This window comes from Poeciliopsis prolifica, unplaced genomic scaffold (assembly GCF_027474105.1).
Source record: "Poeciliopsis prolifica strain line A6 unplaced genomic scaffold, Auburn_PproV2 SCAFFOLD034, whole genome shotgun sequence".
Classification (NCBI taxonomy): Eukaryota; Metazoa; Chordata; class Actinopteri; order Cyprinodontiformes; family Poeciliidae; genus Poeciliopsis; species Poeciliopsis prolifica.
The window spans coordinates 892,501-904,566 of NW_026562409.1; the positions used below are offsets into that span (position 1 = coordinate 892,501).

Consider the following 12,066-nt stretch of genomic DNA (forward strand, 5'->3'; position numbering starts at 1 on the left):
AGTTCGCATGTTTAATGTTTGGGTTCTGTTCATGCCGGCCTTATGGACTGCTTTGGCTAACTGAAGGTTCTGATTCTTCAGGGTCCGTGGCCGGGTTCTACAAGTGGTCCCGCGGCGTGCAGATCCGGGCCAACCTGGACTTGCTCATGGACTGGGTCCAGAATCAGGGCCTCACCAACATGGCCGCTCAGTTCCTGCAGAAGATCTCCGCCGCTGTCAATCTGCTGGCCACGCCCAAAGAAACGCTTCTGCAGGTCAGTTAAAAACACACCTGCTTTAGAACTGTTTTTGAAATGTAATATGTAACAATGTATTGTCTATTATATGTTGCATGATTTTGTGTTCTTGTGTTTATGATGTAAAGCACTTTGAAATCCCTTGCTGAAATGTGCTATACAAATACAATTTGATTGATTGATTATATAATCCAGAGTAAATCCTGGAGCGGAGTAATGTTTAACCTGGGGCCGCCTCACATCCTGTTTGCTTTTATCCAGCCGTTCAGACCAAACATCCAGAAACACCTCATCCTCCCTATGCAACACGTTCTTTTCCTCAGCTGTTCAGGTTCAGCTGCAAGTAAACAGAAAACACCAAACGCCCAGATTACCACTGAAATCTGATGGCTCGGGTTGCCATGTCGTGGCCGTTCTGCTCTGGGTTGCCATGTCGTGGCCGTTCTGCTCTGGGTTGCCATGTCGTGGCCGTTCTGCTCTGGGTTGCCATGTCAGTGGTGGCGTTTGGACTGAGCGTCGCTGTGAGACGGAGTTGTGGCATGGAGGGATGAGAGGGACTTTAGTTCAGGATAGAAACGGTTTGATGAGCTTCACATGAAGGTGTGGATGAGGAAGCAGGGCTCAGTCAAAGTAAGGTTTATGAAGACTCTTCCTGCCTTTATTTAAAAGTCATAAGCCAGCATCACCTCATGTTTGTATTTGTTTCAACTGGTAGTTAAGCTTTTGTGTTTTTCAGTTTGTTTGAATAGATCCTGATCACTGCAGTGAAGCATTCAGAGACAGAAACGGTTCAACAGAATCCAGACCAACTTCTTAAACTTCAGCACCTCCTTAGACTGATTTGTCATTTTCAGGAGACTTCGACACGTTTCTTCATTGTGTGATTCTGATCCGTTGTGTTGTGGAAATATGGCAGATTTTAACTCATGAACCCAAAATATCCGATCCTCATGTTGGTAGAAAATCCCTTTGACTGAACAGAGCATCCTGTGGCGGCCATCTTGTTTGTTAGAAACTATGAAAATCTTGTTCCTTTCTAAAGCACAAAGATGTACTGCATCTCAACGTGCAGCTAATTTGACCCTCAGAGCGTGTTGTAGTGTGAGACATTAGTCTGGCATGTTGAGTTGACACCTGTTTCCACAGCATGACTCAAAGCAGCAGCCAGAGGCTCCGCGCTGCTGACAGGCTGAGAGAAATATCACCGCTCTGGAATGAGACGACTTGTGGTCGCCGCAGAGGGGGACACGCCCTGCGTGGTTTTTAGTTTTCTGTCTGCAGCTTCTGGAGCTGATGCAGCAGCTGCTGGAGCTGCTGCTGGAGCCGCCGGCCGCTGCTGCAGCTGCTGGAGCTGGTGCAGCAGCTGCTGGAGCTGGTGCAGCAGCTGCTGGAGCTGATGCAGCAGCTGCTGGAGCCGCCGGCCGCTGCTGCTGCAGCTGCTGGAGCTGATGCAGCATCTGCTAGATTGCCTGACTGTTGGAGCTCCGCCTGCGAGGAGCATTTAGCTCCCAGACAATAACTGGCAGACAAACCATCCAGAGCCATTTTCAGGTCTCTGTTGTTAACGAACAGATTTAAAACACCGCCTCCAGTCGGACTCGGCTGTGACACAGAACGTCTTAGTTCCACTGATTCAGCTGGAAACGGTCAGAAAGAACCACGTTACGTTTCTCCTGTAATCACAGAAAATCTCCACTGACTCTCGCGTTTCCTCAGTTTTTCCTCATCTATTGATGTCCTTCACCACCAGCAGCGACGACCTTTCCCTCTGTGCCCCTGCAGGCGTCCTGGGCGTCCCTCAGGGCGGAGTTCGCCACCCTGACGCCGGCTCAGCTGCACCACATGCTGAGGGAGTACGGCGGCGGGAAGCCCCGCCCCCCTGGGTGGAGTCCGCCAGCAGAGGAGGCTGAGGACGCGCTCCGGACCGGTGAGACTTTTTCATTTTTTCTTCCCAGCATGCCTTGTGTCTGGCTCAGCTTGCCCCCTTGCTGCAGGACAGCGCCTTACAGATTTATCTGGCATTATTGCTCTGCCCCCCGAATCGGCCCAGCCCGGCCCAGTACTTTATAGAACCGGCAGTGGCGACTGGAAGTTATTTGGGTCCAGGATGAAGAACATCTGTGAGCGGCCATTTTCTGTTCCTGTTCTGGTTTGGGCTCCGGCTTCGTTCTGCAACTATTGATTATTATTAGTAATCAATTATTCTGATGATTAATCAGGTGTAAATATTGGCATTTAGCCGCTGAAGCTTTTTGTACAATATTATAAATACTTTAAAAAATAAAATAAACAATTAAAGTTTCTCATTTTAAATGAGAAAATATTTATTTTCTTGAACTACAATAACAGCAAAACTATAAGATTTAAATTATTCAGATCAATCATCTCTATTATTGATGATGATTGATCACTGATTGCTCTGTTATTGATGATGATGGATCACTGATTGCACTGTTACTGATTATTGATTATTGATTCTGCTTGGCAGGGGACGTCCTGCTCAGTCTGGACAGCCATCCTCCTCTCATCCTGCCCAGCAGCTGCTTCCAGCTGGAGCCGGGTAAGGTTCTGTCTGACCCGGTTCTGTTGGAGCAGCTGGCCCGCCTGCAGGACTGGATCAGCCGACTGCCGCTCGGTGAGACCCAGAGCCCGGGTTCTGTTTTGGAGCGGGTAAGGAGGTTCTGTGATCCGGGTCGGGTCAGGAAAAACGTTGGCGTCTCTGACCGGTCGCTTGTCGCCCTGACTCAGGTTCCCGACGAACCGAGCAGCGCCGGACCCGCAGGGACCCGTCCCGTTCCGGACGGGGAGTCCGACCCGCTCTCCTCTGCTGAACCAGGTCGGGGCAGAGGGTCGCACGGTGACTTGAGCCGCTGCGAGGCGGTTCTGGCCCAGAAGCTGAAGAACCTTCAGCTGCAGAACGCCCTGCCGGGTCCGGCCGGCACCGGGTACCACAAGAGCCTGGCGCTGGACCCGTCCTGCCTGCTGACACCGCCCAACACCCCGCAGGGCCCTGAGCCCAGCGAGCCCAAGGCGCCGCACACAGGTAAGGTCAGAGGTCAGCGGCAGGCTTCTGTCTTCGTGAAGCCTAACAGAGGTCAACATGGAGAACACGACCCGGTTCTATGACCCGGTTCTATGACCCGGTTCAGCGATTTATGAGTTCCTCCTGGAGACACGGTAAAGGTTCAGCCTCAAACTGATCCAGATGTTTCTGGGCCTCAGAGGAGGAAACACCTGCAGCACCAAAACCGCCTGCCTGCACCGATCAAAGATCAATAATCCCCAGATTAAAGCAACGCTGGAGCTTCGTCTTACGTCTCCTGCAGTAGCGCTACAGCTAATAGTCAATTAGTCACATGATTAATCACATCCTGCAGATTTTTCATTGAGTGTCTGGAGCTTATTTTATAAAATATTATAAATTTATATAAAATGAAATTGTTAAATCAATTTGTCTTTCTAAATAGCAAAATAAAAGTTCTCCTCCCTGAAATGCAATAATTAGATTAAATGCAAAATGCTTATATAAGTTTGTTCAGTTTTGGTAAAATTAGACAAGAAATGACTTTTAAGACTCGGTATGCTCTAATTAATGATTAATCGGTTCAATAATCGATTCATTGTGATTAATCAATCCAGCGCCAGTCGAAAGCAGGAATTTGTCAAAAAGGATGATTTTATTTCTGTTTAATGAAATAAAATCTGAATTAATAGATTAGAAACGTTTTACTATTAAACGGAGAAACTTGTTGGTTTAAATTCATTAAATGAATTTAAATAAACAAATCTTAAAGCAGAAAAACCAGCTGGCTGTCATGAAGGAACGGACCGGGTCTGAACCCGGTACCGACGTCTGGAACCAGAACCGCCTGGGAAAGACCGGGTTCCAGTGATTCAGACATCCGGGCTTCATGTTTTATTTACTCCTGTGGAGGTCAGGAGGTTAAAGGGCAAAGGTCAGGCAGAGGGGGTGATGGCTGGTTACTTGTCAGCTTCTCCAACTTTCTCTTTCTCAAAAGGAACACAACTTTTTAATATTTTTGTGAAATTGAGCAATAATTTGAGATTAAAACTGAGATTATCTTTAGTTGTCAAACTTGATCCAGACTTTCAGCCCCATGATTTGTGGGGTTAGATGTTAGCACCAGGTGCTAACCAGCTGTTAACCATGTGCTAACCAGATGTTAACCATGCACTAACCAGCCCTTAACCTGGTGCTAACCAGCCTTTAACCAGGCACTAACTAGGCACTAACCAGTCACTAACCAGATGTTAACCAGTTCCTATCCAGGCGGTAAGCAGCCGTTAACCATGCACTAACCAGGTGCTAACCCTTATTGCGCTCCCGGACCGCCCTGGCCCCCTGCTGGGTGTTTGTGTGCCTTTTTATAGGCGTAAGCTGGAGGATTTGGTTGATCTTCATCAGGCGTCTTTACTCTCTGGCTGCTGTTGTTTTCTCTGAGCTTTTATTGAAAGCAGTTCAGCTAAATGCGTTAAGGTGTTGGCCTGAAAGCGAGCCATCTGGCACCGTCTGCCTCTAATGGCTGCTAATTCCTCACCAGTAATTACTGTCACATAACTTTGTGGCTCAGAAATAATAAAAATGTTTGAGTTCTGGTAGGAGAACTGCAGCAGTTTATTGTGACATCATTTATTAGTTGAGATAAAATGCATCAGTAGTTTTGCCTGATTTAATGTGATCATCATTACAAATGTATTGATCTGTTGTTGTAGTATTAACTAAAATACATAATGTCCTGTTAATAAGTTCTGGGATAATTGGCAGAAAATTAACAAAAATGTATTAAAAGTTAATAAAAATAAAACAATATGAAGATTTTGGGCCAGTATTTGATATTAACCGTTATAAACTAATATTTTATAAAATTTTTCCTTATTGTTTGGGAACCCTGTTGGCTTTGCTTCTGCTCTCCGGCTCACCTGTGAAAGTTTAGCCCCGCCCCCAACAACATGGTAGTCCAAAGTGGGCGGAGCCACGCGTGGGCTCAGGGGAGGGGCTTAGCTGGGGGATTGTTGCTGCCACTATGTTGCTTTATTTAGCAACTTTTATTTTAAAAATGCTCCTGGCTGCAGGTGGAGGAACTCTCTCTTCCTGTTGATCTGTTTTTGGAGGCAACATGTGAATCACATTTCAACCCACAGAGGGCAGCACTGACACGGGTTCAGGCCAAATATTCCAGAATTAAACAGATTTATACAAAAATTGCACAGAAATAAGTTACTACTTTAGTTAAAACTACAATAACAGTTTACTTGCAAAAAAGTTGATTCAGGTTTTAGTTGCTTTTTAAACACCCACAATCCTTTGCTGCATGACCAAACTGAACCCCACGACCAGCCCCTCCCCTCCAGAAATAATCATCATGCTGATGTGAATGCTGAGTGCGGGATTCATGTTCCCCACGACTTGATTTGTTATCATTGATCACAAATATTTTTGCCACTTCTTCCTGGTGGGAGCGGAGTGGCTGGATCCCGATGGATCCCGATGGATCCCGATGGATCCCCGGCCTGACCCTGGTCTCTGCGGTTCTGCCCAGATTAGTAATCCTTTAATCTGTGATGTCAGGATGGACAGCAGCGGCCGGTCATGGGAGTTTCCAGCTGGGTTGGTGGGAGGAATCTGAATGTGAGCAGCTTCATCCAGGACAATAACCTGATGCTGTTTGACTGGTTAAAGGTTTCACGATGATGATTGCTGCCAGATAAAAGCTTCATGATGTCACCGCTGAGTCATCAGCTCCACCCAGTAATGAGGGTTTCTACTGGTTTATTCCCAGTCTAACCACTGGCTTTGGTTCTTCATTCCAACAGTCTGGGAACAGAAAAACTCCATGACCTCATAAAATCTGTGATAGCTTTATTTGTTGACACAAACAAACAGTAGGGCTGGACATTTATGGTAAAAAAAAACGACCTGATTTATCGGCTCAATAAACTTCAATGTTTAAAAAAACAAACTGTAATCGGAAAATTATTTTAATTTCCCACTGTTCAACAAAACCATTAAATATTGAAAGTTTGATCTGAAATTTAACTTTAATTGACTAACGGTCCAAGATCTGACTGACCAACTGGAGACGAGACACAAAGGACTTCTGGACGTCTCTAGAAGGACACGTTGTCTCCAGCTGTCCTCTCTGCTCTGTGCAGCTGGTGGGAGCGGCGATGGGGAACCCGGAGACGCAGCAGCAGAAGAAGACAGAGAGGAAATATTCACAGTGGAGATCCACAGAGGGCCCCACGGCCTGGGACTGGCCCTGGTGGACGGGACGGTGAGACACCAGGACAGTAATCACTGCTTAGCGTCTCTGCATCAGAACACCATTTTTATTCTGCCACGTTGCAGCAAACGGCACTGAGGATGAGCGGCATCTACGTGAAGTCGGTGGTTCCCGACTCTCCAGCGGCTCGCTGTGGGAAGCTGAGGACCGGCGATCGGATCCTGGCCGTCAACGGCGCCAGCCTTGTTGGACTGGAATACAGCACGTAAGACAGCAAAGACCTGACAGCTGCATTCACTCTGCATTCACACTGCATTCACACTGCATTCACTCTGCATTCACACTGCATTCACTCTGCATTCACACTGCATTCACTCTGCATTCACACTGCATTCACTCTGCATTCACTCTGCATTCACACTGCATTCACTCTGCATTCACACTGCATTCATTCTGCATTCACTCTGCATTCACACTGCACTCACTCTGCACTCACTCTGCATTCACACTGCATTCGTCATGTTAATGCTAACACTTTAGCAGCATCCTAACTGGCTGCTATCTGCTTTCAGAGGCAGAGAGCTGATCCGTTCAGCAGGAGACACTCTGAGGCTGCTGGTGGCAAAGATGGACACCAGCTGCAGCTGCAGCAGCAGGAATGCAGCTGCAGCTACATGCTGAGAGCAGAGAGTCTCCTCCGACTGCAGCGCCGAGCCGAGGTTCGCTGGATCCTCCAGACCCACCGTCGCTGCTAGAAACCTGCTTTCTACTGCTGCAGCTTCTGTATGACCTGCAAACTGAGAGGAAAACCTGTGACTGCAGCAGCTGCTGCAGCTGCAGGCTCGGATCCAAACGTTTGCTGTAAACACATGGAGGAGGCAGCAGCTCAGTAATCTGTTCAATGTTTTCAGGTTCTGCTGCCTTCATGTTTCATAAAAACTGAATCGTTTCACGCTGCTGTTGTTCAGTGAAACTGGATTTATTTAAATGTTTTTTGATCTCAGAAAGATTTTGACTTTATCAGCTTCATTATTTTATACCGTCTGAGTTTATGCTGGGTTCATAACTGTTTTTATAGTTTTGTGAAAGTCATAATTCTCCTGAAGAACAAAGTTTAGTTTCTAATCGTCTCATTCAACAGGAAGTTTTAAATGTTTGCTTTTACTGAAAACATGAACAAAGTTCATCTCCATAAATTAAAAAGTTCATTTATTTCAGTAATTCAGATTAAGAGTGGAAACTTGACCAAACCTGGTTTTTGCTAATGATGGCTTCCAGATAAATTCTGCTGAGTCAGCAAACAGAAAGGGTTCTGCTGGAGGAGGTTCTGTTTGGGCTGAGCAGAACCGGCCGGGCGGATCCTGCAGCGGGCCGGACTGGGTCGGGCCGGTTGGAGCCGCCGCTCGGCTGCCTTCCAGCGCCCTGCGGGTTCCAGCCTGGCACACCTCGGGGCCCCTGGGGCCCTGAGGTTAAACACTCCATAAACACTGGAACCAATGCTAACGCTAGCAGGCTAGCAGATCATTTAAAGATCATTATGTTTCATTGTGTTCATTGTAGGCTCTATAATTAATAACATATTTTCATCGACAAAGTAAGTTTTCAATTCAGAAACACTCTTTGTTGCTACATTACGGAACAAATAGACGGATGACATGTTTATAGTTTTTAATCTGTTCTGGATCTTCAGATTGGAGCAAAGAGTTTCAGGAAGTCCTGGTTATTCATGGAGCTTCTTCACAAATGTTTGCTGCAGATGCTGACATTAGCATTACCTGCTACATGTTAGCATGCTTTTTTAGGCTAGCATAGCTTCTCTGATAGTTAAACTCCTTTTTGCACAACAAAAGTGTTTTCCAGGGTCCAACCTGGTTGGTCAGGAAGAGAAATGAAGCCCATCAGGCCGAGAGAAGAGGCTTCGTTCTCGCTGCTGTTAGCAGGTGGAGCTTGTTCATCAGATTTGGTTTTTAAAAAGGAAAAAAAACAGTTAATTATGTTAACAATTTTAACATGTTAAAATTTATGTAGTTACTTAATCAAAGTTAACATGATAAAGTCAAAGCCCTAATTAAAAGCATAAATTAATGTCAAAATCAGTCCGAATGCAGAAACAAAGACTTTTACTATCTGCTGTTTGGTTCTGGAGCAACGTTACAAACTGACTTTATGATCTCAAAACGTTTCTAAAACAACTAAGAACTGAAACTTCAGCATTAGAAATGAAATATTCTGATGAATCGTGCATTCCTACTTTTTATCATCATTTTTTGCTTTTTTATTTCCAGGTTTTAAAAAACATGGCTGCCATGTTCACCAAACATGCTAATAGCTATAAAAATCAGAAGTTTCAGTTTGACTAACATTAGAAAAAATGTTTTGCAATATTATTAAAACTAATATTTAGTCATCCATCATATTCAGTTCCTCCATTTTCTTTTTACCCCATTGGGTTCTGGAGGGAGCGCGGTTCCGACCCGAACGGTTCCGACCCGGGCGGGGGTCGCCTGTCCATCGCAGATTGAATTCAGATCTTTATTCATCCTCAGCGTCGGCTTTAGCAGAGAAACTGGAGTTTCTTGATCTTTCATCCAAAGTTTTGTTATTTTTTGTTATTTGAGCTGAAAATCTGTTTTTGGTTTTTCTGCTGCTGCTTCTTCTGGGAGACACAAAAACCTACAAAGGTTTTCCTGCTGCCAGCTTTTCACATTCTGACTTGACCAGAACCAGTTTTCCTCGGCTGAATTGGATCAGAACATTTTGTCTGATCGGCAGCGGGGACAGAAGGAAGCGACCTGACGGCTCAGTGACGGCTCATCCTTCCTGCTGGTCATGAACAATGCAGACAGGAAACACAAACTGTGGCAACCAGTGAAAACATGGCGCTGGCCGCCACTTCCTCGGTTCTACCAGAACCAGAGCCGGACCCTGGAGGGCCTGAATGGGTCCGTCAGACTCAGACAGGACGTCCCGTCTTCAGACGAGGCTCGGCAGGAAGAGGCGGGGCCAGATGAGCCGATCAGACTGAAATCAGGCTGCTGTGGTTAAAATGGCTTCATGTGACTGATGGAGGTCACACATGAACCTAACCCTAGCTGAAGACAGGAAGAGATGAAAAATGACCAAACGGGGGCCTCTAGTGGCAGCAGAGGAGCATTACAGAACCACTGAATTAATCCATCAATCTTTTTGAATTAAAACTGTCAGCATAAAGTTTGTATTCATTTATTTGTAACATTATGTTTCATAAAGCAGACAGAAGGTTTTCAGCAGAGGAAGAATCAGCATCAGAGTTAAACTTAGTGTAAAAGTTTATAATTTACTGTTAAAGCTGCAGATTGCAAAATCATCATGAAACATGGTGGCCTGTCATTATTTAACCCAATAACACAAAAATATACAGTATTGTTATTATTGTTAGCATTATCATCACTATTAATGTTACGACTTCATTAGGTTCCAAATGTGGGGAAGATATTGATCAGTTGATAATTCTTATTTTTTTCCATATTTGGAACCTGGAGGCAGTGACATCATCTGTTTGGTTTCACTTTGTTCCATCGTTCGATTCTTTTCTACTTTGAGTTTATCTGAATCTGGACTTAGACTAGACCGGTAATCTTTACTGTCTTAGCCACTCTGCTGTAGATTTGATGCTGTATCATCGTCCCGTTGATGATCCAGTTTGGACTGATAACCAGCCCATATCACCATCCTACCTCTGCCATGCCTGAGTATTTATGAACTTTACTTATGAATCTCTTTGACATTCATTGAAATGTTGCTTATAAGTAAATAATCCTTTCAAAGGAGCCAAAGCGTCCACACATAATGATTAATAATCAGTTCATCACAAAGGATCACATTGATTCCAATGGATTCCCTGTCCTGTTGTTTCAGATTATAAATGATAATCTGCTGAACATCAGAGCAAAACGACAGTTCAGAGAAACCCGACCAATCAGAACGTTCAGAGAAACCCGACCAATCAGAACGTTCAGAGAAACCCGACCAATCAGAACGTTCAGAGAAACCCGACCAATCAGAACGTTCAGAGAAACCCGACCAATCAGAACGTTCAGAGAAACCCGACCAATCAGAACGTTCAGAGAAACCCGACCAATCAGAACTTTTTCTGACTTCAGCTGCAGGAGCCACAGTAAAGGTTTTTCCTTTGGTGTTTTCAGGAAGAAAAAAAGAACATTTTGTCAGGAACAGGAGAGCTTGTGTGTGTGTGTGTGTGTGTGTGTGTGTGTGTGTGTGTGTGTGTGTGTGTGTGTGTGTGTGTGTGTGTGTGTGTATGTGTGTGTGTGTGTAGGTGTGTGTGTGCGTAGGTGTGTGTGCGCGTGCGTGTGTGTGTGTGTATAGGTGTGTGTGTGTGTGTAGGTGTGTGTGTAGGTGTGTGTGTGTGTGTGTGTGTGTGTGTGCTGCTCTAATTTGTTGGAGTGTTGTGTGTCCTGCACGTCGGCGACTAACACACACACACACACACTCTGACGCCGCCTGGCAGATGTTCTTCACCTTCCTGTTCCTCCTGACACGTGGACCAGCAGCAGATTTAAATCTCTCATCCCTCAACAGAGACAAACTGTTTTGTGAAATCAGGATTTTAACTTTTATGAAATATTAATTTGCTCTTAATGTCTGTCTGAACACATTTCCACCCGTCCAACCCGACTGGACTCCACTCATTGCAGATGATTGATTGATTGATGACATTTTAATTGAAAACCACATATCAACCAAATCAGCAACATTTTCAAATCCAAATCTTTTTTGCTGCTAATTTATTGAATAAACAGAAATATTAGCTCAATAACGGATCATTTAATCTGATCTTCAGCCATCAGATTGGAGCAAAGAGTTTCCTGATCGTTCATGGAGCTTCTTTAGAAACATGGCCGCTGACATTAGCATTAGCTGCTACATGCTAGCATTGAGATGCTATTTTAGGCTAGCATAGCTTCACTGCTAGGCTAAGTCCTTTTAGCACAAGTTGAACACAACAGGCTTTTCCAACGTCCAATCAGACGCTGTGTTGTGTTTGTGTTGCGGTTGTGTTGTGTTTGTGTTGTGTTTGTGTTGTTTGTGTTGCGGTTGTGTTGTGTTTGTGTTGTCAGCTTCTGCAGGACATTTCAGTAAATTACACTCACTTTTAAAAAGTGAAGCATCATATTCAGAGCTGTTAGACTTTTTATTATCAGTTTCTATAAAAATCTCCATTTTTATTGGCAGCCGGTAAAAATGTCAACAATATGAGCCACTGCAGCTGGAAGGGAGAAATGAGCAAATTTTTGCCAAAAAACACTCAAAGCTTCAGATTAATCTCAGAAACTTTCTAGAAAAATCTTGGAAATTTCAGAAGTTGAAAATCTCCAAAGTTTTTCCTGACGTGAATCTGAGCTCAACTTTCTGTTCAAACCTGATCGAAGTTTTTTATTCTGATCTGACTTTGAGTTGCAGAAACTTTTATTCAGTTCATTTTCTCACCAGCTTCAGAATGAGGCCAGAGTGCTCTACTAGCATTAGCATCAGCGTTAGCATTAGCATTTTGTTTCTTGTTTTTGTTAATTTTACATCACGTAGAT

General features: G+C 44.7%; 1 protein-coding gene across 2 annotated transcripts in view; it reads left to right on the forward strand.

Annotated features, from left to right (window-relative positions):
* Positions 1–7,490, forward strand: part of radil2a (Ras association and DIL domains 2a) — a 20,418-nt gene extending 12,928 nt beyond the window's left edge. Inside the window, exons 10-16 of one of the 2 annotated variants that reach the window (XM_055051831.1) lie at positions 82–254; positions 2,019–2,163; positions 2,725–2,906; positions 2,985–3,279; positions 6,411–6,532; positions 6,607–6,746; positions 7,054–7,490. In XM_055051831.1, coding sequence (XP_054907806.1) covers positions 82–254; positions 2,019–2,163; positions 2,725–2,906; positions 2,985–3,279; positions 6,411–6,532; positions 6,607–6,746; positions 7,054–7,162 — 1,166 coding nt within the window. In that variant the 3' untranslated portion in view covers positions 7,163–7,490. Of the gene's footprint in view, positions 1–81; positions 255–2,018; positions 2,164–2,724; positions 3,280–6,410; positions 6,533–6,606; positions 6,747–7,053 lie in introns of both variants that reach the window. The other variant, XM_055051830.1, reaches the window with a different exon arrangement.
* Positions 7,491–12,066: the final 4,576 nt, after the last annotated feature.